A 25429-nucleotide genomic window follows, 5' to 3' on the forward strand; every position below is an offset into this window, starting at 1 on the left:
TTAATGTACAATATGGTAAATATATGAAATCCACACAATATGGTGTCTGGATTGTATTTAAGGTCATGTAAATAGTAGATACATGTGAATACATGTTTATTGTGGTGCTATGGAATGATTATATTATTTTATATTTTAAGATGTCAAGATGCACTCCAGAAACTTTTGCAGAGACCTCCTGCAGAAAGCTCAGCTGACCCCCAGGTTCACCTCTGAACCTTGTACATTTTTATTTATTATAGTTATTGGTGGTAGTAATAGTTTTAGTAGATGAAGTAGCAGTCTATTAATGCATATTAATAAAGCTATAATAATAATATACAGTAAACACTTGACCATATCTGGTAACTGGGGAAAGGAGAAGTATGATCCTCTGTCAGGACAGAGGCCCTAATGAGGCAGAATAGAGAAGTACAAAAATACATCTTGTAAAACGAACCAGTTCTGACCCGTTCTGAAGGTGTGAGGAACATGACGACATTCAGAGGCCTGACGCTAAGACGATGAAACCCTGGGAAGGGAGAAAAGGAGTTTCATTTGGTTATTAATTGTAACTAAAACTAGACTAAAATGTAATAAGTTTTCGTCGACTAAAACTAAGAAAGATTAAAATGACTAAAAGTGACTAAAACTAATATGCATTTTTGTTTAAAGACTAAATCAAAAATAGCTGCCACAGTTAATACTGTTCTGATAGCAGCCAGCCAATGACACAGCGTTCAAACAAGTATTTATCTGGAAATGACAATAAATCATCAATAATCAATAATCAGGGCTCAATATGAATGAGGAAATGAAAGCACGCCGTGTCATTGGCTGGCTGCTGTCAGGGGGAGGAGCCTGTGAAAGAACCAGGTGAGGTTCACAGGCTTAGTTACCATAGCAACTGACCCTGAGCTTTAGTTACCTCCCTCCCAGAGTTCCCTCCTCTCAAGGTGAACAGAGTTCACACTGAAGCTGCTTCTTCAAACGGACCCTGAAGGCCACAAATAACTTCATAACAGGCTGCACAGTGAAGGCCTCCACACATCCAGATCAGTTGTGACCTTTGTTAGCCAAACCTTTAGGACTGAGAAGTATGATTGTCCTGACATTAGCAGAGAAGATACCCAGCTACACACATGTAGGATTATAGAACATAAGCATTGATGCACAACATAACCACATGACTTCATTTGAATGTTGATTTATTTTACACACTGAGAAGAGGTGAGTGGATTTAATAGCTTCAGTAAACCGAACCATCCTCCCCCCCCCCCCTGGAAGACGCTGAAGAGTAGAAGGAAATGTTAAACATTAACTCTGTGAGGCGTGTCCATTTACCTGCAGACACCTACGTGGGGAACAAAAGTCCATCTGGAGCCTGCAGCAGAGAAGCAGCGAGTCGAAACAAACTCAAACCTGAACCAACAGATGTGTGTCGCTGTGAAGAAGACAAGAGAAAAGCAGATTGTAATCCTCGGATTGGGACATCCCTGATTTAATGATGATCCTTTCTGGTCATTACTTTAGTATTAATACGCAGGTCAAAGGTCGAGTCTTACTAAAAGTGGAGTGTGACGATCTCACCTGGTAAGTACAAACAAACTCTCCATTAAACAAACTCATGTGATTTTCATGAAGTCGTCAGATTGATGAGTGAACTGTTCATTATTGATCCTCATGTGTTTGCTGAATGATCAGGTTATTAACTGGAACCAAATCCCTGTTCGTTACCAAGGTAACCACCTAAACTGAGCCCAAAAGAAGTCCTGCTTTCTTGAAATTAACCTTTAAATCCACAATGGGAGACAAACCCCCGACAGCCACATCAGGTGAGTGATGACGCGTTTAATCACTCTGTTGCTCAACGTTACAGCAGCTAGACCATAAAAGTACACCTGCAGGTTGAACTCTGACCTTTCATAGAGTGAAGGTGGGTCAAAAACTCATTTAGTAACTGATTCATCAAATAAACAAAGGAGTGACTTGATCGCAGACAAAAGCTTATCTTTGACTCAGTGACCAATGATAGCAGCAATAGACTCCTCCCCTCACACATGAACCTGATTCAGTCAATCAATAGATAGAAACTGTTCATGATGATCATATTTTATAAAACAAAAACGCTGCTGAATAAATGAAAATATAACTTGGTTTGGTTTCTCTTAGGAAGTCTGCTGATAGCAATTCAAGTAATTTTCTGGATTATGTGAATGAAAATGTCCATTTTCTATATCCCTACAGGAAGTGGCGGTGGTGACGGGCGGAAGTGGCGGAACCCCGTGCCAGTCAGAGCTGCGATCGGGGCTGCGGTCGGGGCTGCGGTCGGGTCATTGACCGGACTGATAGCCGGCCTGGCGGCCGGAGCGGGGGCCGCTGGCGCGGCGGTTGGGGGGGCGACAGGAGCCGTGACGGGCGCGGCGGCCGGAGCGGCAGCCGGAGCGGCAGCGGGAACGGCAGCGGGGGCACTGGCAGGAGCGGCGGTCGGAGTGGCGGCAGGAGCGGCGGCTGGAGCTCTGGCGCTGGCGGTGGCGGCAGCGGCGGTGGCGGTTGCCGTGCCGGTGGTGGTGATTGGCGTGTCTTTGGCAGCTGGCAAACGCACCGCTTGTGACGGAAAAAGTAGCAGTAAAGGTAAATATACCGAACTGAGTAAAGAAATATTTTCGTCTAGATTCTTTTCAAATTTAATGAAATATTTTAGCAAATCCTAATATTTAACTTAATGCTGCAATGATTCGCCCTAATCTACTCAGTTACCCATGCTTTAAACATAAATCAGCATTTTAAACAAAAGTAAATAAAATCTCACTGACCATTGGAGTCTTTGGAGCGAACCGTAGAGTAACCTGTGTGTCTTCTCAGCTGTGCCTGTTTAAAAAGGGAATGAGGACCTCTACACAGGTGCTCCACAGTTACAGGGATTGCTGCTGGTGCACTCTGGGAAGTGTAGTCAAGATTCAGCTCAACACCTAATAATATATATATATTAGGGCTGTCAAAATAGCGCGTTAATGACGTTAATTAGTTGTTTGTTGTTAGTTACGTCAATTTTTTTAACACATTTCACGCATGCGCAGTGTGACAAATTATTCAGGTCAGTAAAGTGCCTCTTCCTCTAGGGAATGCACTTCATCCTATACAACACATTACTGCCACCTGCAGGCATATGTCAGGCCGTCAGGTTCAGCAAGTCGTTTGCGCCACTCCACGCTGAATATTGTGGACCGGGGGGGTGCGGGTCCTAGCGGTCAACGGGGGGGGGGGAGGGGGGGTGCTAGCGGTTTTCTTTGCAGTGCCAGTCGTTCTAATTGCCGCGCTGGACTTCAAGGTGTAACCTTTATTATTGTTCGGTCTGAAACGGCGCGCCCAGTGACGGGTGGTGCAGCAATATTGTTGTTCGGGTGGAAATCAGGAGAAATTCGGGAGAAAGGTCGGTCCGGGAGATTTTCGGGAGGGGCTTTGAAACATCGGGAGGGTTGACATGTCTGGTCATCGCGGCCCGCAGGAGCACAAACTCACAGCAGAGTGGGATAAACTGCAGAGGCTGGAGACCCTTCTAGAGCCATGCAGGGAAATCAGTCTGTAACTTATCAAATAACATTGATTTGATTATTTTCTGGAATGAATTAAAAAATCAAATATCAATAACGTGTATTTATGTAAAAAATAATAATGATGATAATAATAATGATAATTATGTATCTGTGTCCTGTTATTTATCTTTAGTATGCATTTCAGAAAGAAAAAATGGTTAGGATTCAGGTGTGATTAATCATGATTAATCCACTGAAAATTCTGATTAATTTGATTAAAATTTTTAATCATTTGACAGCCCTAGTATATATATATGTACATATACATATACTATTACCATTAACAAACAAAAACATATTTGTAGGTTGACTATGATGCTGCATTATTCTAAAATGGTTTTGGAAGCGCTGATCAAAGTGTTGTACAAAGGAAAAGTGGATCAGGTGGTTTGTGGTTTCCTGTTGAACCGGTTTGCTTCTTCTCCGTTTATTTTTAGGTATTTTACTGCTTCTACTTGTTGCAATATCAATTATCCATGTATTACATCGATCTGTTGGTTGATGTCATAAAATCCCCTCTTCATGTTTCAACCACATATTGACTGATTCATCTCAAATGAATAAAAGTGGAGTAAAAAAGCGACCCTCACTCTAACCTCAAAAAACCTTAAATAAGACGCTGTGTGATGAAAATACCTTTTAAATTAAAGTTTACCTGCAAGTAAATCCACGCTTTTCTAAAATCAGGTGATCTTCAGCCTGTGAAGCGGAGCCAGAGTTTTGATTTGCTTCCACCAAACCGTGAGTTTAACTTCTGCTTCCTATGATCTGAGTACAGTGATCACTTTAATCCACCTTCTAACACCTTTGACCTGTGGTCTTCTTCTCAGTGTCTGAGCTGAGGGTCGTTCTGCTGGGGAACAGCTGGTCTCAGAGGAGCTCAGTGGGGAACTTCATCCTGGCAGAGTGTCTTCACTTCAATCAGTTCAAGTCTGAGGAAGAACCAGAGTGTATAAAACAAAGAGGATGGTTGAAAGGGAAAGAAGTTGTCCTGATCAACACTCCAGACCTGCTGCTTTCCTGGAGGTCCCATCACAGCCTGTGTGAAGCATGTAGGAGTCTCTCTGATCCTGGACCTCATGTGTTCCTGCTGGTTCTGCAGCCTGAAGACTTCACTGAGGAACACAAAGAGAAGCTCTGCAGTTTCCTTGAACTCTACAGTGACCGATCGTTTGACCATGCACTGGTTCTGATGTCCACAGCCGAAGAGGAGAGTTCAGCTTTCATGGAAAGATGTTTGCAACACCCGCCCTTAAAAGAGATGATTGAGAAATGTAGATCCAGGTTTGTGTGGAGGGGAAACCTTGAACTTGCAGAGCTGTTAAAACGTCTGGAACAAGTTGTGAAGGAGAACAATGGAGAGCATGTTTGAGCAGAAATACACAACAACATGAAAATAGGTTTCTACAGCTGGTGTAGATCTTAACCAAAGACTCTGTGTGTTTGTTTTGTGAGCGTGAACCTCGTTGTGTGTCCACTAACATCTGGTCCCAACGTGGAGTCCACTCCTCATGCTGATGATTTTGCTGGGGCGCTCCTGACGATCTGACCGGCTGGCGGGGCGTTGGCGGCGCGGCTGTCCCCCGGCGGGCCGCACGCTCTCCGGCGGCGGGACGGATGTACGTAAGCTGGTCCGTGTCCACATATACGGACACATGCGCTACTAATAACGTGTTACTGACGTCCAGGGCCGGGTCTAGACAGGCATGTATGAGGGGGCAGCCACAAATCTTGAGGGGGCATTGTGCTCCAGCACCTTTTACCATGTCTAATTGACAATTTAGTTTGAGGGGGCACAACATTTATTTGAGGGGGCCAGGCCCCCTCTTGCCCCTGCCTAGACCCGGCCCTGCTGGCATCACTGCTGATCTGAGACCTGAGACCTGGGTGTTTCCTGCTGAGTGTTTTCTATGACGTCGTCGAGTCGATGCCCCGCGTACATCGAGTTGGACGAGTTGGACATTTAATGTTGTGACATTTTAACATTGTTTAGTGACATTTAGTGTTAAAGCCCTTTTCAATTCAATTCAATTCATTTTATTTTGTATAGCCCAAAATCGCAAATTACAAATTTGCCTCAGAGGGCTTTACAGTCTGTACACATGCAACATCCTCTGTCCCGAAACCCTCACATCGGCACAGGAAAAACTCCCCAAAATATGAAAAAACCCTTCAATGGGGAAAAAAGGGAAGAAACCTTAGGGAGAACGTCAGAGGAGGGATCCCTCTCCCGGGATGGACAGACTGCAATGGATGTCATGTGTACAGAATCAACAATGTAAAAGATGTACAATACATTCAATTTCTCTAACTGAAATGATACAAGTAATTGCAAGTAGCAGAACAAGTGTACGGCAGGACCACTGCAGGGACAACCTCCATCAGATCGAACCACCATCCACAGAGGCTTCTGTGGGGAGGGAGAGCAGAAAGATGTTGGTTTTTGATGACAGTAATATGAATCATATTTAAAGTAATGATGATGGCAGCAGCAGGTGTCAGCAGAGCCATGAGCCAGGAGTCAGAACCGGGGTCCGCACGAAACTATGATCCACGGAGACCTGCTAGGCGAGAAAGCACAAAAAACTCCCGGAAAGAAGCTTAATCAGTGATGTACATTAATAAAGCATGGATGATTGTGGGAGGAGAGAGTGAGAGTGAGAGAGGGGCTCGGTGTGTCCTAAGTCGTCCCCCAGCAGTCTAAGCCTAGAGCAGCTTAACTAAGGGCTGGTCCAGGCTAACCTGAGCCAGCCCTAACTATAAGCAATATCAAAGAGGAACGTTTTAAGCTTTATCTTAAATGAACTGACCGAGTCTGCCCCCCGGACTGAAAGTGGAAGCTGGTTCCACAAAAGAGGAGCTTGATAACTGAAGGCTCTGGCCCCCATCCTACTTTTTAAAACTCTAGGAACCACAAGTAGCCCAGCATCTATGGAGCGTAGATGCCTTGTAGGACAATACGGTGTAACAAGCTCTTTAAGATAAGACGGTGCCTCACCAGCAAGTGCCTTGTAGGTGAGGAGAAGTACCTTAAATTCTATTCTTGATTTAACAGGAAGCCAGTGCAGAGAAGTTAATACAGGAGTTATATGATCCCATTTCTTAGTTCTTGTTAATACACGTGCTGCAGCATTCTGAATCAGTTGGAGAGGTTTAAGCGATTTACAAGAGCAGCCTGATAACAAAGAATTACAGTAATCCAGTCTAGAAGTAACAAATGCATGAACTAGTTTTTCTGCATCACTTTGAGACAGGAAGTTCCTGATTTTTGATATATTCCGTAGATGAAAAAAGGCAGTCCTTGAAGTCTTCTTTATATGAGAGTTGAAGGACATATCCTGGTCGAAGAGAACTCCAAGATTTCTGACGGTGCTGTTGGATACCAGAGCAATTCCATCCATAGAGACTGTATCACGTGACAGCTGACTTCGAAGGTGCTCTGGGCCTATCATGATAACTTCCGTTTTTTCCGAGTTTAACATCAGGAAGTTGCAGGTCATCCAAGTTGTGATGTCTCCAAGACAGTCCTGAAGTCTAACAAGTTGGTTGGTGTCTTCTGGCTTGATCGATAGATACAGTTGAGTATCGTCTGCATAACAATGGAAGTTTATGCGGTGTTTTCTGATAACGTCGCCCAAAGGAAGCATGTACAGGGTAAATAGAATCGGTCCAAGCACAGAACCTTGTGGGACTCCGTGACCAACATTTGTGGTCCTCGATGATTCACCGTTCACAAACACAAACTGGGATCGATCCGATAAATAAGATTTAAACCAGCTGAGTGCAGTTCCTTTGATGCCAATCAAGTGTTCCAGTCTCTGCAGCAGGATACGGTGATCGATGGTGTCAAATGCAGCACTGAGGTCCAGCAATACAAGAAAAGATACAAGTCCTTGGTCCGATGCAAGTAGAAGATCATTTGTAATTTTCACCAGTGCCGTTTCTGTGCTGTGATGCATTCGAAATCCTGACTGGAAATCCTCAAACAAAGCATTGTTTTGTAGAAAGTCACATAATTGATTCGCGACAGATTTCTCCAGGATCTTAGCGAGGAAGGGAAGATTAGAGATGGGTCTGTAGTTAGCCAACACCTCTGGAGCTAGGGTAGGTTTCTTCAGAAGAGGTTTAATTACAGCTACCTCGAAGGACTGTGGTACATGTCCTGTCAACAAAGACAGATTCATAATATCCAGTAGGGATGTGCTAATTAACGGGAAAACTTCCTTAAGCAGCTTAGTTGGAATCGGATCCAGGAGACAAGTGGAAGAGTTGGATTTCAAAATTGTAGAAGTCAGTTGATCAAGGTTGATGGAAGAGAAACCATCCAAGTAGGTATCAGGGCCCACGGCTGCATCCAAGGATCCTACATCCGCGGACGGGTTGGCTCCGGTTGGGGGTAGTAGACCATCAATTTTCTCTTTGATAGTCAGAATCTTATTATTGAAGAAGTTCATAAAGTCGTTACTACTGAGGTCCACAGGAATACACGGCTCGACAGCGCTGTGACTCTCTGTCAGTCTGGCTACAGTGCTGAAGAGAAACCTGGAGTTGTTTTTATTTTTCTCGATTAATGATGAGTAATAAGATGCTCTTGCGTTACGGAGAGCCTTCTTATATGTTTTAACGCTGTCTTGCCAAGTTAGCCTAGATCCTTCTGATTTGGTGGAACGCCATAACCGCTCAAGTTTCCGCACAGTTTGCTTTAGGTTCCGGGTTTGAGAGTTATACCAAGGGGCGAACTTCCTTCTTGTTGCCATTCTTCTTTTGAGGGGAGCAATACCGTCCAGCGCCATTCTCAAAGAGCCTGTGGCAGTATCGACAAGATGGTCGATTTGTGACGGACTGAAGTTTTCACAGGAGTCTTCTGATATCTTGAGACAGGACACTGAACTTAGAGCAGAGGGAATGGTTTCTTTAAATGAGGCTACAGCGGTGTCCGATAAACATCGACTGTAGAAACCCTTTTCTGTATGTTCATAACTTTTCTACTTTTAATAACTGCACTGCTGTTGGGTTTTGTTCAGGTCCTGTTCAATTATACATTTGGTTTTGATCAGACGTGTTTAGTTTAGTTCATCAATGTGGTTAAAACTGGTAAACCAAGAAATGTACAACACTCTACGATGTAATCAGAGTCACAGACTTTATGGATGGTGAATAAATAGAAACTTGTTGAAGTTAAATTACTGCATTTTGAGCATTTTCTGACTATTGATGTTGAAATGTATCATTCTTTTCTTTTGGATCCTCAAATAGTTTATTTTAAGGCCTTCACCCCTCATAGTAAACCACAGACATGTCTAAATAGTTCATCATTCATAGATGCACGATTATGGAAATGCAGCCGTCCTCCTGAGGAAACCATTTTGGCGCCTGGTTCCTGTGGCCTAGTTCTTTCTTTTGTTTTGTTCAGGTCATGACGCCTCCTTCATGGCCACAGGTGAGGGTGTAGGAATGAAGACCAACCGGTAGGTCAAGAGCTTTGCATTCCGACTCAGCTCTCTTTTGGTTACAACTCGTCCTCGTGTTCCTCCTGATCCTGAATCCACTAGAGTACCACACGGCCATCTATAGAGTACCACTATGTATCAGGAAGAACATAAAGTGATCTGTTGAGTCACACGATGTTCAAACATGACTTATTAAATAAAACCAAAGGAGTTGTGATGATTTTCTTGTTGCTGATTGACGGTTACGGAAAAAGGTTCATTCCTGTCACATTTTATATTATCCAGTCACCTGTTATTGCAGCTGTAATACCATAATATAATATAATATAAAAATGACTACATTTCACATTCACCGAGCCCTGGGGGGCTAGGGTGTCACGGGGAAGGGGGTGTGTCAGAGTCACATGATGCACCAGGAAGGGAAACTGTTTCTACCGAAGCAGAGACAGCAGCAGCAGGAAGGTTTGTTCATGATCACAAGAAGAAAATCCACCCAAAGCTGGACGTCCCACTTCTTTCCCGAGTTACCGACTGGAATTCTGCATCAGGGAACGTTGGATGTAAGTTCTGTTTTGATGTTTGTTCTTCTTTATTCATTGATGGGTCGTCTTTGGTTTCGACACACTTTGTTGAACCGTTGACTGGTTCTACTGGTTCTACTGGTTCTACTGGAATGAAGCTCAGTCACACCTTAAATCTTTATCTCCTCTTACTTACTAACCCATAGCTTTAGCTTTAGCGTTCTAACCCATAGCATATATTTTATTATACTTTTATTTTATTTTTATCTTATTGCTGCACTATGTCGTCATTATTGTCTCGTCATGCACCAACCGCCAAGACATTTTCCATGTATGTCCAACATATTATGGCAATAAACGTTTCCTGACTCCTTCACTCCCCCACAGACCGGACCTTCAACACCAGGGACAGAAAACCTGATCCACTGGAGACAGACGATGGTTGCTGTTCAGCCTCTTCTTCTGGAAACCAAGCAACACGTTGAGAGTGAAGCAGTGTGACGTTAACAGCACCTTTAGAGGGTCACAACACACAAACCTGACATGTTGAGTCACATGTTTGTGACATGAGGAACTCACACATGTAAACTAATACGTAAGTTAACAAATAACACTAAAAATACACATGCATAAACACGATCCTTTATGAAAGACCCCTTCTCTTCTTCTTTAGATCCTAAAGTTAAGGTGACATCATGGCGACTGAAACACGCGGTGAGTCCATTACACGTGTTTCCTCGTTCTGTCCGTGTGATTCTCTGCTGGGTTCCTGCTGTCGTCTTTGGATCCCTCTTCTTAAGATCAGTTTTCCACTTAGCTATTTGTGTCACAAAACTGACGTTAAAATCCCTTCAGCTGTTTAAAAAAACAACGATCTCAAACCAGTGACAAGTCAGTCTGTGGCAGAACCTGTAGTTTATGCTTCAGCCCAAGCCAGGTTTCGCTCATGAATACTGTCTGCTAGATCCGAGGAGAACCAGGATCATCACGTCCCTGAACTCTGGATCTTATGAAAAGGACGTGTGTAGATCCAGGCTGATCAGCTCTATTCTTAAAATTTGGATGAGTGGGTGAATTTATTAACTCTGGGAGTTGAGTACTTTACACACTTGACCTGAAGAGGACGACTCAGTTATTGTCAGAGAAATCGTCATAATATATATATATATATATATATATATATTTGAGGTTAACTAAACCCAGGTTTAGATCTTTGGCAGTGACACAGTCCTCATGAACAGAATACTACTCATCAATGTAAACTCAAATATAGATGTAAAGTTCTTAAATCTTTACAGTGTTTTTATTGGTGACGATGAGTTAAGAAAAAAAAATATGTCTATATCATGAAAACAATAAAAGTCTAACAAATATAATATGGAGTAATATTACTCCCACTTAATTTAGTGAGAACAATGACAGCACAATTTGTATATTTTATCATTTTGTTATGACTTTTCACTGCTATCTTCTGTCTTTTTATTCTGTCTCACTTAAAGATTGATACTGTATAATCTGAAAAAAACATAAAATGCAAATGTCTTAGATTTTGTAATTATAAATCAATACTGCGCCCTGGCAGTGGTCGTTGAGGGGGGAAAGAACGGTAAGAGGGACGAGGGAACGTGATTAGAACAGAACACGGTCAACTGTCAGAAAAAAGAAAAATGACAAAACATAAAAGTTGGTTCTGGATCACTGATCTATGGGACAGTGTTTTCTTAATGAAAGGTTACTTGTGAATAAATCAAGTCTCTTTATTCTTCGTGTCAGGTGATCTTCAGCCTCTGAAGCGGAGCCAGAGTTATGATTTGCTTCCACCAAACCGTGAGTTTAACTTCTGCTTCCTATGATCTGAGTACAGTGATCACTTTAATCCACCTTCTAACACCTTTGACCTGTGGTCTTCTTCTCAGTGTCTGAGCTGAGGGTCGTTCTGCTGGGGAACAGCTGGTCTCAGAGGAGCTCAGTGGGGAACCTCATCCTGAGAGAGAAGCACTTCAACACTGAAGAAGAACCAGACTGCTGTCTGAGAGCCTCAGGAGGATTGAAGGAGAAGCAGATAGTTCTGATCAACACTCCAGACCTGCTGCAGCCCAACATCTCTGAAGACAAGCTGACTCAACATGTAGAACACTGTAGGAGTCTCTGTGGTCCTGGACCTCATGTGTTCCTGCTGGTTCTACAGCCTGAAGAATTCACTGAGGAACTCAAAGAGAAGCTCTGCAGGGTCCTGAAACTCTTCAGTGATCAATCATTGGATCATTCATTGATCCTGATATCGACACCTAGAGAGGAGACTTCAGGCTTCACGGACAAAGACCAGCCCTTAGAAGACATGATCCAGATGAGTCAATACAGATATTTGTGGCAGAAGAACCTCGGACGTCCAGAACTGTTCACACGTTTTACTCAAATTGTAAAAGAGAACAAAGGAGAGCTTGTGAGATGTGACAAGTTTGAGGATGAGGGTTTGAACATCACACCAAAGTCTGACCACAGGAAACCGTCTCTGAACCTGGTTCTGAGTGGGAGGACAGGAGCAGGGAAGACCTCAGCAGCCAAGGCCACTGGTCGGAAAGAGAAGGAAGAAGAGATGAAGAGAAGGGAGGAACATCTCCAGAGGAAACATGAAGATGATTTAAAATCCCTCAAAAACAAATTCAAAGAAGACGAGAGAAAACTGAAAGCAAAACAGCTAGAAGACCTCAACAAGGAGCGTGAGGAACGAAGGAAAGAACGAGAGGAGGAGAAAAGAAGATGGAAAAAACAAGAGGACGCTCAGAGACAGGATTGGAGAAGAAAACTAGAAGCTTCAGAGAAAATAGTTTGGTCAGAGAGAGAGCAAAAGGAGAATGCAATAAAGAAGATGGGGCAGCTGAGAAAGGAGACGAAGAGAGATCAAGAAGCCTGGAATAAAGACAAAAAAGACATCTGGGAACGAATCCATCAGGAGGACAAGCAGAGTCTGGAGGAGGCCAAGAAGATCATCATGGAGCTCCATAAAGAATCCCATAGGAGAAGGAAATGGACTTATGCTGTTGGTGGGCTGCTGTGTCTATTATTTGTGTTACATCTCATCTTTATGAGGTAGAAGTTCACAAAACAAAGAACACACATCTTTACAACTTGTTAGGCTGATTGAAGAAGTTCATGTTTCACAGATGGATGTGTCCTTCTTCACTTTGGTCTCATGTGATTCAGTGAACAATGAGTACAAATAGAATTGTTTTAATCCTGGAGCATATGGACGGATCTAAATTAGTTTTTTTCACCTGAACTTTAAAATGAGGGATCCTCTGATGTCATCAGTATCAGCTGATATTAATCGGGTTGTAATTTAGCAAAAAGCCACACTGATTAAACGAGATGAATAACCAGTGAGATGAATGGATCTCCAGCACCATGGACGCATCACTAGCTTGTCTTTGTGTCTGCGTTGGCCGACTCGCAGGGATCTGTGGGCCGTCTTGGCCACACTCTTAAAATGTACTTTTACTAGTACTTATTACCTATTATATGAGTCAATGAATACACATGTCTTTTCACATCGGATGGACAGAATATTTCTGAGTGTGGAACAAAGTCTGGTTTGTTAAAAAATTTAAATACTGTTTTTTATCTTCTCTGGACAAAATATGTCAGCTGTATTTTTGTAAAAATGTACATATTTTCTTTCTCTTCATTACGACGAAGTAGGAAAAAATGTAAATGTTTGCAGGGTTTTGGTATCATAGGTGTTTACATTCAAACAGGAAAATAACAAAAAAATGCAAATATTATTTTGTTAGCAGTATTTCCTCAGAGCAGGAAGGTCTTGGGTTCCAATCCCCCCCCCCCCAGCTTTGTATTGTTATTTGTATCAATGAATATTTAATTAAAGCAAAGTTTTGAATTTTATAGCGTTTCTCTAAACAATATTTGCAATCCTAACTTTCTGTTCTTGGTACGAAGAACTGAAAGAGATCAGCCTTTATCTTGTCAGGACTTGTAGGAGCCATATCGAGCTACTGTATATTCATGTTTCTTTCCTCCAAAGTAGTGTGGGTGTGTGTGGGTGTGTGCATGTGTGTGTGTGTGTAGGCAGGCCTTAAAGACAGGAAGATCGAGCAGTGGGTGTGGCTGAGAAAGGAAACAGTCTTTTGACCGTGTGGTGGAGTGACGTGAGGAGCCTTGACGTGACAAGCCGTCTCCCACCAAATAAGAGACTACATTAGATGAATTGTGTTTATTATTTTTACTTCATTTTTGGTTTGTAAATTCTTTCCACGGAAGAGCAATAAATGGTCATTGCACCAAACCGGATCAATTTCTACTCATCTTTAAAACTACACGCGTCAAGATATCCAGCTCAGCCACCGGAAGTAGCTGATCAGGGGTTAAAGGGACCAACTGAAAAGGCTTCTACAGGACTGATTGAATAAAGTCTCCCTTTGCTGGAACAAAGGCAGAATGTTTAAGAGGAAACAGAAATGCTTCAAATTTTTTTGCTCAGTAACTTTACTTATTGTTCATTGTTCAGCCATCAGAAAACATCTTTGTGGATATATTTCATACTTCCATAAGATACAAAAAACTATAAATGACAAAAAATGTATAATTCCAAGACATTTGTTTCAGTGAGGGCTCAAAGCCTCCAAACAAGTTCAAACTTAGAGGAACAAGACGTAACAGATTACTTTTTCTATTTGTGTGGTGAGCAGATTAACATTTAGAAATTCAGCAAAAAGCACAGCTGCTGCTGATAAAGTGGCGGAGCAGTGTTCAAATGATAGTTCTATCACTGCCTCCATCATTTATCACACTCCAAAACAAATGGATGGGTTTAACTTTTTGCATTAGATTACTGAAATAAGACTAAATGAGAAGCACCTGTATATGAAGTCATGTTGCATCATCACAGAGAGCAAGTGTGAGGTGAGAGTCAAGTGTTAAAATAATGCCATTGTCTGTACTTTGTGAAACGACATTTCGGTTGGGAAGTTTAGAAAAGCCGTTAGAGTTCCTTCTTTTGCCAGCTACGCTCAAACTTTAGACTACAGCTAAAACTCTGCAGGAAAAGACAATCCAGGTTGACAGCAAATGTTGGCATTTTATTGGTCAGTGAACATTCATACAAATCAACTCTGACAGGAAGGTTTGGGGAAAAGACAAATCATGAGGTACATTTACTGCATTCAATAGTTAGCTGGGGAAGATGTGCAGTGGTGACGCGTTCGGTTCTGACCATCAGTAGTTTATTACCAAAAGGAGTGAAAGCTGTGAGTTGGAACATTTGAGTCCCTGGATCCATCTTCTGTGTGGAAAGATGTAACGTTTAGTCTGTTCAGAACAAACCAGAGACTGGACAGAACCCTGCACGCCGCTTCCACATGCCCACTTCCTGCTGCGCCTCAGAGGCTGGAGCTTCTCTAGAAGCACTTGCGGTGCACGATGGAGGGGCCGGACTCGTCGTACTCCTGCTTGCTGATCCACATCTGCTGGAAGGTGGAGAGGGAGGCCAGGATGGAGCCGCCGATCCAGACGGAGTACTTCCTCTCTGGGGGAGCGATGATCTGGAGGAAAGTGAAGGAAGGATCAAACATCAAGTCGGCCTTCATTTAGTGGCACAAACGTTTTAGTTTAAAAGCTACTATACCTTGATCTTCATGGTGGGCGGGGCCAGGGCGGTGATCTCCTTCTGCATTCGGTCAGCGATGCCGGGGTACATGGTGGTGCCACCGGACAGCACGGTGTTGGCGTACAGGTCCTTACGGATGTCCACGTCACACTTCATGATGCTGTTGTAGGTCGTCTCGTGGATGCCAGCAGACTCCATTCCTGATCAAACCACCAGAGGTCACTGATGTTCTAAACACCAACTGGTCACCATTCAAACAAGAGTTGGGCATTCTTGGGACCCTGGAAACCTTCATGGCTCAATGAAAACTGCTAATTAAAGCTAGATCATTCCCTGGATGCACTAAGAGTTCAATAGATGAAGACCACACGATTCTTATTGTACATTTTAAACCAATGGTACGGTTCTCATTAGTCATCACCCACCAAGGAACGAGGGCTGGAACAGCGCCTCGGGGCAGCGGAACCTCTCGTTGCCGATGGTGATGACCTGTCCGTCAGGAAGCTCATAGCTCTTCTCCAGGGAGGAAGAGGAGGAGGCCGTCTGCATCTCCTGCTCAAAGTCCAGCGCCACGTAGCACAGCTTCTCCTTGATGTCTCGCACAATCTCACGCTCAGCTGGAATTAGACGAGTCAAATCAGAAAGTAGAAAAACCACCAGACGTTCAGCAGCTTCAAAATACCAGGTTCTAAATTGTGTGGCGATGATTAGACGTGTACCCGTGGTGGTGAAGCTGTAGCCTCTCTCTGTGAGGATCTTCATCAGATAGTCAGTCAGATCTCTGCCAGCCAGATCCAGACGGAGGATGGCGTGAGGAAGGGCGTAACCCTCGTAGATGGGCACAGTGTGGCTGACGCCGTCACCGGAGTCCATCACAATACCTGCAAGAACCCAAACAGTTCCAAAATGAAAGTAGTCCCACCTACTGATCATCTAACCAATGGGTGACATGCACGTCCATCTTCTAAGCAGGAAGTAGGTCTCAATTTTAGCTGTTCCAGTTTAGATAAAGGCTTCCAGTCATGAGTTACCTGTGGTGCGACCGGAGGCGTACAGGGACAGGACGGCCTGGATGGCCACGTACATGGCGGGACAGTTGAAGGTCTCAAACATGATCTGCAGCAAAGACAAATAAAATCACATCAAGACCAGACAAAACCCGCTGGAGCTCCTGCTCCACACTGGTCTCAGACCATGATCAGACTTCAGTGATTATGAGCGAAGCGAACGCACCTGTGTCATCTTCTCCCTGTTGGCTTTGGGGTTGAGTGGAGCTTCAGTCAGAAGGACAGGATGCTCCTCAGGTGCAACACGGAGCTCGTTGTAGAAGGTGTGATGCCAGATCTGCAGGACAGGACAGAATGTTGTGTTAAAGACAGAGGGGGGGGGGGGGGATCTTTACTGATGAAGGAACCATTTGAGGCCTTTACCTTCTCCATGTCGTCCCAGTTGGTGACGATGCCGTGCTCGATGGGGTACTTGAGGGTCAGGATGCCTCTCTTGCTCTGGGCTTCGTCCCCCACGTAGCTGTCCTTCTGTCCCATGCCCACCATCACACCCTGCACACAAACACACCTTCAGCACCACGCCTTCCCCTGGCGTTACCTGGTGGGTTTCCAATGGTCTTGATCATAGGGTACCTGATGTCTGGGGCGACCCACGATGGAGGGGAAGACGGCTCGGGGGGCGTCGTCTCCGGCAAAACCGGCTTTGCACATGCCGGAGCCATTGTCGACAACCAGGGCAGCAATATCGTCTTCCATTTCTGAAGGGACACGTTGAGATGAGAACACATGCTGGTCACTCTTCTACAGTCACACTAGAAGCACTTTGTGATATTTGATCTGTAAGTTTTTTTAAATACTGACACCACAAAAAAAGCCTCTAAAGATTTGGAGAACTAAGCAGAGAAGTTATATGTGAAAGCGGAACGCAAGATGACGTCATCATTTCCTGCCGCCTCACAGACTCTAAACGCATCCTGTTGCAAAACCAGAAATGCAACGACATGAGTGCAAACACTTTGAATATGTGGAGTGCCTCACGTAAAGCTGAAACTAGTCCTTCAAGAGTGGTTTAATTTAGTGGGTACTCAGATTAGCACCATTTATTGTCCATAACTATACTCCTTTAAGTCTATTTCATTCTAAGGAAGGATCATTCTTTGACCGCCAGGGCCGTGGTTATCGGGCGTGGCGCCTCGAGTCCTCCAACCTGATCAACTCGTCCTCTTCGTCCCATCGTGTTGAGACATTCCAGACAAGTAGAGACAGCACATGCCCCTCCTGTCCACCTCCACTACGACCTGCTCTACCGCCTTTATCTTCAAACTGCACCCTTGTGGTAGTTACTGTGTGACAATAACCAGGAATCCACACCAGATCATTCAGGAAGTGTTTTCACCCACTGGACATCCTCATGTGAAACCGTGCCACCAACATGACAAAGTGTCTAAAAAGGTGTTTAAACCCTGGAGCAGCTTCAGGAGATCTTTAATGTTCATTAATGTGAACACACACACACATGTTCATGTTACATTCTGAAGCCAGAGAAGCAGAGAGCTTCCTGCTCTCTAACATCTTCCACTTCATTCTGTCAAAGTTACATTAAAGTTACAATGCAATTAAACATTAAATCAGAATCACAGATTATTTCTCCCGATGTTTAAACAAAGTTACACTAAACGATGTTGGAAGGAAGTTCTGCACAACGAGTCAAAGTCCGACAAAGATGCGATCAGCTGTCACTCAAAAAGCTGCTGATGAGCCCGATCAATCAACATTAAACTTGTACCAAGTGAGCGGCGCCGGGTCTTACCTGAGCAGGTGAGTGTCGCGTGGGTCTGTCCGTGGAGAGCAGCTCGTGTCTCTTTTCAACCCTCGTGAATCATCCGGCCGGCAGCGCACCGGTGCGCGCGACCCATCGCGTTGTCCATAAAAGGTAAGGTTCTCTCAGCGAGCGCTCTGATTGGTCCAGGTGAGCCGCGCGGACTCGTGTTTTTGACTTTTTGCATTAGCAGTGTTTTAATGATGTGAGGAGGGGGAGGAGGAGGAGGAGGAGGAGCAGAGGTTAGCTCAGTGTGAAGACTGAATATGGTGACTGTAGTACCAGGCCCCTCCCCTTCATATACAGATGTGTATATATGTACAGTATGAACATGTGTGACTGCAAATATAGATATGGTTCTCTCAATGACTAAATAAAGGTCGGGTTGCATTTCAAAATAAGACAAAATAAAAAAAACGAAATTGTGCTTTCATAATATAATTCAAAATAATAAAATAAAGGGCAGAAAAGCTTAAATTGGACTGGACGGACGAGTCTATTCTGCATGAAATGCTCCATTCGTACAGTCTTTTTATTTATAATAATCTCTCTCATCTGTCTGCACCGGTAAGAATGCACAGACTCGATTGGTCGGGTGGTATTATGGGATGGCTTGAATCGAATGCCATTGGTCGGTGCTTTAAGCCACTACCCTGAAGACGACCAATAGAAGTGTCCCGTCAGGTTCTGAATCACGAGCTTCAGGTCCAGATCGGCCCACGAGTCAGTGACCTTTGGCGTTGACCCTTTAGTGAAGCAGAACCAGGTCCAGTTGGTTGTTCTGATTTAAAGCAGATATGTGAGCTGAAGGGAGATGCTGATCTCCACCTGGTGGACCTGTTTCTCTGGCTCCACCTTCTTTGTTATTTGGAGTATTTTCTCCACTGAATCTACAGCATCTGTAGTACGTTACTTCTGCAGCTCTCACCTGTCCACGCCTCGAGGAGGTGAAGCCACGCCCACTTTCATATGACAAAAGCCTCGAAGGCGATTAAACAAATACGACTTCTAGTCATGAAAACTGAATGTGATGAATTTACAGTTTCTCAGACCTCCAATGAAATAATAATTACAGAACTAATTCATGTTCTCAGACTAGCTTTAAGAAACTTATAAAACACATTTCTTCACTCTGATCATGAATCTGTCTTTTATTTGACTGCTCTACCTGTTTTAACTCGATGTGGAATCATTTATTGATTGTTAGAAATATGGCCGTGCATCGATATATTAGTTTTAGTATCAGCTGATGATTGACAGATGGTAACAGGATAACAATTGAAAACAAGACCGTGAATCATCCCTTGCAATATCTTTGTAGTATAACGTAGGTATGTATTGTGAGAGAAGATGCTTTTTAATCATAAAGCAAAGACGTGCAGACGGAAAAGGAAATGAATTATTACTTAAGGAAAATGGCTTCATCAATGACGTGTAACAAGACCACAATAGTTTCATTAATACTATAAGAAGTAATCCTTAAGCAGTAAGACTTAAAGCACATTATCTGTGAACAATAAACACAGATTGGTTATCAGGTATCTCATTCTAATGCTGACACATGATCCCTCAGAGATGGTCCACAGACTGAACTCATGGTCCTTCCTCTTCATTTGGTAATGGTCTAACTCCAGATGTCACATTCTCTCCAGCGAGTCCTTTCACTCCTTCTCTAGAATGTTTAATTCTGAACAGAATACACCTGAATCAGGAATCAGGAAACGTTTATTGCCATAATGTTGTGCATACATGGAAATTGTCTTGGCGGAAGGTGCCAAGAATTGAACATTAACAAGCAGTTGTTTGTTTTTACTGCTATAAGTTTATATTTGACAAAAAACATACTTTTTCAAGTATTTAAATCATAAAACAATTAACTCCAAAATGATTTTTTTATGTGAATTTTGAAAATAACTGCAAAACAAAAATATGTGTACATGTATGTCTGGATGTTGTAAAGTACGTTCCTCTTCATACCAACGTGGTAAAACCAAAGTGTGCCACTAGATGGACATCCAGCACTGAGTGTGCCTCCCTGAGATGTTCAACACCTCACAGAGGAGTCAAAGGCCGACCCCTGAAGACGACTAAATATATCAAGAAAATGTTTTTCCACAATGCCAGTATTAAAAAAACTCATGAATATTTGAATTCAGAGGTATTCGATTTTTACTCGAATGTTTGATAGGATTCGTTATTATTCAAAGAAATGTCTAAATATTTGGACAGAAATTTAGTCAAAGTATTTTGAGTAATCACTATTTTAAAGGATTTCGGTGGGTTTCGTTTGGGTTGTTAAAATCAGTCAAAGGTGGAGCCTCAGCTTCATTAATCCCAACGTGCTGCTGCAGTAAGAAGTTCCATTTGTAATAAACTACAAATCTGATTATAGTTTAGTATCTGTGATAATTAAGGTTCTGATTCCCACTCAGGTCACAAACTCATCACATTTCACACCTTTTGGTCACAAGACCAACACGGCTCGGACCGTAGACCATGTGACAGAACATCTGCTTCCCAACACTAGAGTCCAATACTCGAACTTCTACCGTCAGTCCGTATACCTACTGTACATTAATACAGCAAACCTCAACAAGGAGCTCCAGGAGAACTAGAGAAGGAAATGGACTCATTTCTTTCTGAAGTTCACACTACACAAAACCTTTAACTTGTTCGGCTGATTGAAGAAGTGAATATTTTACAAATGGCTGTATTCTTCAGTCTGACAATCATTTCCAGTCATGAAGGCAAACCGGGAGAAATCTACAGAAGCAAAGTAATGAACAAAAATAACCAAAGAATGACCCTGCTCCCAGAAGGTCAGGTTGGGTTTCCATACAAGACATTAACGTGGGTGTTGACACCAGACAAGAAGATTCCACTCTGATCCTGCAAAGAGTTGACTTTAGCTCGTTAACAAGGACTGAGCAACAGACCCTTTGAACGTGGATCTTCTCATTAAGTCTTTATAACCTTCACTAAAACAACTGCTGCAAAAGCACAACGTTTAGAATATTTTAGGGTTTACTTGCATCAGAATCCATTATTTTCTCATCATGACCAGCTGCTAGAGGAGAAGTATAAGATCATGTGGAGCAGCAACATAACCGGGATGTAAAAAGTCCCTTGACCCAACATGTACGATCCGTTCCTCGAGCCCTTGTTAAAAACCATGAGAACTCAATTGGATGTAAAGAGTCTTTGTGGATAAGAATTATAAATCTAAACTTTTAACTACAAAACATTAAAGATTTAAACCGCAAATGTTTGGTTGTCGGCTGCATTTTATTTCAGTGAACATTTATACAGCTCAACACTGACAGAAACTGTTTAGAAGACAAAAGCACAATTCATTGCATTGTAGAGGTAGAAAGAGACGTTCAGTGATAATACTGTTTGTATCACCAGAAGGTGAGAAGCTGAGAGCAGAGTTGGAGGCGCATGGTCAGAAATGGTTGGTGTGAGGTTCAGACACGTTAAACGTAAACCAGGAGGTCGAGTCATCATCATCCGTGTGGCATTTGGTAGCTTCAAGTCTGTTCACAAGAAGAACCAGAGACCGGAACCATGGTGAAGCAGGTCCAAGTCCCCCGCTGGGGAAGGGGAGCTTCTCTAGAAGCACTTGCGGTGCACGATGGAGGGGCCGGACTCGTCGTACTCCTGCTTGCTGATCCACATCTGCTGGAAGGTGGAGAGGGAGGCCAGGATGGAGCCGCCGATCCAGACGGAGTACTTCCTCTCTGGGGGAGCGACGATCTGGAGAAAAAAAAAAAAAAATCAAGACATCAAGTCGTCCATTGTGTGGCACAAACGTTTTAATTTAAAAGCTACTATACCTTGATCTTCATGGTGGGCGGGGCCAGGGCGGTGATCTCCTTCTGCATTCGGTCGGCGATGCCGGGGTACATGGTGGTGCCACCGGACAGCACGGTGTTGGCGTACAGGTCCTTACGGATGTCCACGTCACACTTCATGATGCTGTTGTAGGTCGTCTCGTGGATGCCAGCAGACTCCATTCCTGATCAAACCACCAGAGGTCACTGATGTTCTAAACACCAACTGGTCACCATTCAAACAAGAGTTGGGCATTCTTGGGACCCTGGAAACCGTCATGGCTCAATGAAAACTGCTAATTAAAGCTAGATCATCCCCTGGATGCACTAAGAGTTCAATAGATGACTACACGATTCTTATTGTACATTTTAAACCAATGGTACGTTCTCATTAGTCATCACCCACCAAGGAACGAGGGCTGGAACAGCGCCTCGGGGCAGCGGAACCTCTCGTTGCCGATGGTGATGACCTGTCCGTCAGGAAGCTCATAGCTCTTCTCCAGGGAGGAAGAGGAGGAGGCCGTCTGCATCTCCTGCTCAAAGTCCAGCGCCACGTAGCACAGCTTCTCCTTGATGTCTCGCACAATCTCACGCTCAGCTGGAATTAGACGAGTCAAATCAGAAAGTAGAAAAACCACCAGACGTTCAGCAGCTTCAAAATACCAGGTTCTAAATTGTGTGGCGATGATTAGACGTGTACCCGTGGTGGTGAAGCTGTAGCCTCTCTCTGTGAGGATCTTCATCAGATAGTCAGTCAGATCTCTGCCAGCCAGATCCAGACGGAGGATGGCGTGAGGAAGGGCGTAACCCTCGTAGATGGGCACAGTGTGGCTGACGCCGTCACCGGAGTCCATCACAATACCTGCAAGAACCCAAACAGTTCCAAAATTAAAGTAGTCCCACCTACTGATCATCTAACCAATGGGTGACATGCACGTCCATCTTCTAAGCAGGAAGTAGGTCTCAATTTTAGCTGTTCCAGTTTAGATAAAGGCTTCCAGTCATGAGTTACCTGTGGTGCGACCGGAGGCGTACAGGGACAGGACGGCCTGGATGGCCACGTACATGGCGGGACAGTTGAAGGTCTCAAACATGATCTGCAGCAAAGACAAATAAAATCACATCAAGACCAGACAAAACCCGCTGGAGCTCCTGCTCCACACTGGTCTCAGACCATGATCAGACTTCAGTGATTCTGAGCGAACCGAATGCACCTGTGTCATCTTCTCCCTGTTGGCTTTGGGGTTGAGTGGAGCTTCGGTCAGAAGGACAGGATGCTCCTCAGGTGCAACACGGAGCTCGTTGTAGAAGGTGTGATGCCAGATCTGCAGGACAGGACAGAATGTTGTGTTAAAGACAGAGGGGGGGGGGGGATCTTTACTGATGAAGGAACCATTTGAGGCCTTTACCTTCTCCATGTCGTCCCAGTTGGTGACGATGCCGTGCTCGATGGGGTACTTGAGGGTCAGGATGCCTCTCTTGCTCTGGGCTTCGTCCCCCACGTAGCTGTCCTTCTGTCCCATGCCCACCATCACACCCTGCACACAAACACACCTTCAGCACCACACCTTCCCCTGGCGTTACCTGGTGGGTTCCAATGGTCTTGATCAAAGGGTACCTGATGTCTGGGGCGACCCACGATGGAGGGGAAGACGGCTCGGGGGGCGTCGTCACCGGCAAAACCGGCTTTGCACATGCCGGAGCCATTGTCGACAACCAGGGCAGCAATATCGTCTTCCATTTCTGAAGGGACACGTTGGGATGAGAACACATGCTGGTCACTCTTCTACAGTCACACTAGAAGCACTTTGTGATATTTGTTGAGGATATTAAATACTGAAAGCACAAATAAGGCCTCTAAAGAATGAGAACTAGGAGACGTTTTAATACACGTCAGAAAATTAGAAGTAATCATTTCCTGCTGCTCACTACGGACTTTAAACACGATCCGGTTACAAAACCAGTGATGCAACAACACGAGTGCCTCAGGTAAAGCTGAAACTAGTCCCTCTAAACAAGTTCTTCCTGCAGGCGTCACTGGAGTGACTGTTTGTTGGGCGTGGTCATCCAACCTGATGTTCATGTGACCCACCCAACCAATCGAAGGGTTTAGGCTCTAAAACAAACGCCGACTCCACCCAGAAGCACGACCACATTGACTGGATGTGCGGAAGCCAATCGGAGTACCACATCATCTACAGAGGAGCCACACCTTCGTTTCCAGAAAACATGGTGGACCGTGACAAAACAGTTAAACCCTAAATTCAAATTATGAAGATAATGAGTTTATAAAACTACACATGTCTAAATATAACTTCCTCAGGAGTTATGAAACGCTTCTACAGGAGGATGATTGCATTCAGAGCAAAACAAATCAAGAGGGGTTCAGTTTACAGAGCATTATAAAGTTCTTTGATGTTCAGGAAGTGTTAATGCAGCTACATTTAAATTAGTAGTAAATAAGCTGCTGTGAAGACCTTGAGTTTCTCAAAGTTACATTTCTGCTTAAAGGACAAACATCTTGAACATATTCCCCTTGATTGAAACCAGCGGGTTTCCATCTTAAGAAGAGACACGTGGACTAAAGTCCGGTAAGGACGTGATCAGCTGTCACTCAAACAGCTGCTGATCAGCCTGATCGATCAACAGTTCTCACATTAAACGTCTAACACGTGAGAGGCGTCGGGTCTTACCTGAGCAGGTGAGTGTCGCGTGCGGAGCCGAGCAGGTGAATGTTGATGCGCTTCCTCGTGACGGAGCGCACCTGTTTTATACGCGCCGGCGGGACCGCTCGCGCTCTCCATATAAGGCAACGTTCCCTCAGCTCGCGCCCCCATTGGTCCAGGTGAGAAGGACTCCTCAGACTGTCTCAGCATGTGTCCTGATTGGACGGAGAAGGCATCCGTCAGGTGTGTGTGTGTGTGTGTGTGTGTGTGTGTGTGTGTGTGTGTGTGCGTGTGTGTGTGTGTGTGTGTGTGTGTGTTTTATTTGTGCAGAGCTTTTGATGTTGGTTCAGACTCATTTTTAAATTAATCAGAGTGTACATAAAACATTTACTGGTGGTTGTGTATTCGTCACTATTACTATTTTGAACTGGTTTAGATCTTGTTTCGTTCCACTTTGTCTTTTGTACGCTGCTGGGTTTCCTCTCTGCAGGACTAACACTGGATCATCTTATCTTACCTTACTTTGCTCTCTACCTGTTCAGGTATCAGAAGAAAAGTTTCCCAAGTACAGTACTTGAGTTCAGCTCAAATTAATTATCAGAAGAACAACATTTTTGTTTTTAAGTGAACTTTTCTCCATGTTTAATTTAGTATTTTCCACCATTTCAGAATGAAAATGTTATTTTTGAATGATTTTTAGTCTTTAAGTTTTTAGTTATAATTGTAGTTACATGTTCTCAGAGGTGAATAATTTAATTTTAGATGACACATTGAGGAGGAGATTCCACATTAGTTTATTTGTGTCTGATGAGGAAAATATGCAGTAATTCCTGCTTATCAGGGTCTTCTCGTTGAATGTCCCTCATCAATACCCGTCCTCCTCTGAAACATCTCAACCACAAGAAGAATTACTTCGGTTTTCTGTCAGTGTTTTTTTC

General features: G+C 43.8%; 3 protein-coding genes across 3 annotated transcripts; 1 reads left to right on the forward strand and 2 right to left on the reverse strand.

Annotated features, from left to right (window-relative positions):
• Nucleotides 1-1348: 1348 nt before the first annotated feature.
• On the forward strand, nucleotides 1349-13576 carry LOC119225159 (GTPase IMAP family member 8-like). Its single transcript, XM_062562204.1, has 8 exons — nucleotides 1349-1572; nucleotides 1721-1814; nucleotides 2227-2613; nucleotides 4263-4316; nucleotides 4406-4941; nucleotides 9934-10033; nucleotides 11320-11373; nucleotides 11463-13576. Exons 2-8 carry the CDS (start codon nucleotides 1784-1786, stop codon nucleotides 12638-12640), a joined length of 2340 nt encoding a protein of 779 aa, XP_062418188.1. The 5' UTR covers nucleotides 1349-1572; nucleotides 1721-1783; the 3' UTR covers nucleotides 12641-13576.
• A 1042-nt stretch (nucleotides 13577-14618) lies between these two features.
• LOC119224673 (actin, cytoplasmic 3-like) lies at nucleotides 14619-18141 on the reverse strand. The gene is made up of 9 exons (XM_037481880.2): nucleotides 17984-18141; nucleotides 16807-16931; nucleotides 16597-16725; nucleotides 16400-16510; nucleotides 16198-16282; nucleotides 15886-16047; nucleotides 15592-15783; nucleotides 15185-15366; nucleotides 14619-15101 (listed from the first exon to the last, which is right to left on the reverse strand). Exons 2-9 carry the CDS (start codon nucleotides 16927-16929, stop codon nucleotides 14958-14960), a joined length of 1128 nt encoding a protein of 375 aa, XP_037337777.1. The 5' UTR covers nucleotides 16930-16931; nucleotides 17984-18141; the 3' UTR covers nucleotides 14619-14957.
• A 3117-nt stretch (nucleotides 18142-21258) lies between these two features.
• On the reverse strand, nucleotides 21259-24590 carry LOC119224674 (actin, cytoplasmic 3-like). Its single transcript, XM_037481882.2, has 9 exons — nucleotides 24519-24590; nucleotides 23444-23568; nucleotides 23235-23363; nucleotides 23040-23150; nucleotides 22838-22922; nucleotides 22526-22687; nucleotides 22232-22423; nucleotides 21829-22010; nucleotides 21259-21748 (listed from the first exon to the last, which is right to left on the reverse strand). The coding sequence occupies exons 2-9, from the start codon at nucleotides 23564-23566 to the stop codon at nucleotides 21605-21607; spliced, it is 1128 nt and encodes a 375-aa protein (XP_037337779.1). The 5' UTR covers nucleotides 23567-23568; nucleotides 24519-24590; the 3' UTR covers nucleotides 21259-21604.
• Between the last annotated feature and the right edge of the window lie 839 nt (nucleotides 24591-25429).

The sequence above is a fragment of the Pungitius pungitius genome, chromosome 5 (assembly GCF_949316345.1).
Source record: "Pungitius pungitius chromosome 5, fPunPun2.1, whole genome shotgun sequence".
Classification (NCBI taxonomy): domain Eukaryota; kingdom Metazoa; phylum Chordata; class Actinopteri; order Perciformes; family Gasterosteidae; genus Pungitius; species Pungitius pungitius.

Excerpts from the sequence above, each read along its gene's own strand:
- LOC119225159 (XM_062562204.1), top strand. The coding sequence starts at position 1,784 with ATGGGAGACAAACCCCCGACAGCCACATCAG. Across the intron at positions 1,815-2,226 it reads ACCCCCGACAGCCACATCAG|GAAGTGGCGGTGGTGACGGG; the intron begins GTGAGTGATGAC and ends ATATCCCTACAG. Across the intron at positions 4,317-4,405 it reads TGATTTGCTTCCACCAAACC|TGTCTGAGCTGAGGGTCGTT; the intron begins GTGAGTTTAACT and ends TCTTCTTCTCAG.
- LOC119224673 (XM_037481880.2), bottom strand. The coding sequence starts at position 16,929 with ATGGAAGACGATATTGCTGCCCTGGTTGTCGACAATGGCTCCGGCATG. Across the intron at positions 16,726-16,806 it reads TGGGTCGCCCCAGACATCAG|GGTGTGATGGTGGGCATGGG; the intron begins GTACCCTATGAT and ends GTTTGTGTGCAG. Across the intron at positions 15,367-15,591 it reads GTTCCAGCCCTCGTTCCTTG|GAATGGAGTCTGCTGGCATC; the intron begins GTGGGTGATGAC and ends TGGTTTGATCAG.
- LOC119224674 (XM_037481882.2), bottom strand. The coding sequence starts at position 23,566 with ATGGAAGACGATATTGCTGCCCTGGTTGTCGACAATGGCTCCGGCATG. Across the intron at positions 23,364-23,443 it reads TGGGTCGCCCCAGACATCAG|GGTGTGATGGTGGGCATGGG; the intron begins GTACCCTTTGAT and ends GTTTGTGTGCAG. Across the intron at positions 22,688-22,837 it reads CGCCTCCGGTCGCACCACAG|GTATTGTGATGGACTCCGGT; the intron begins GTAACTCATGAC and ends GGGTTCTTGCAG.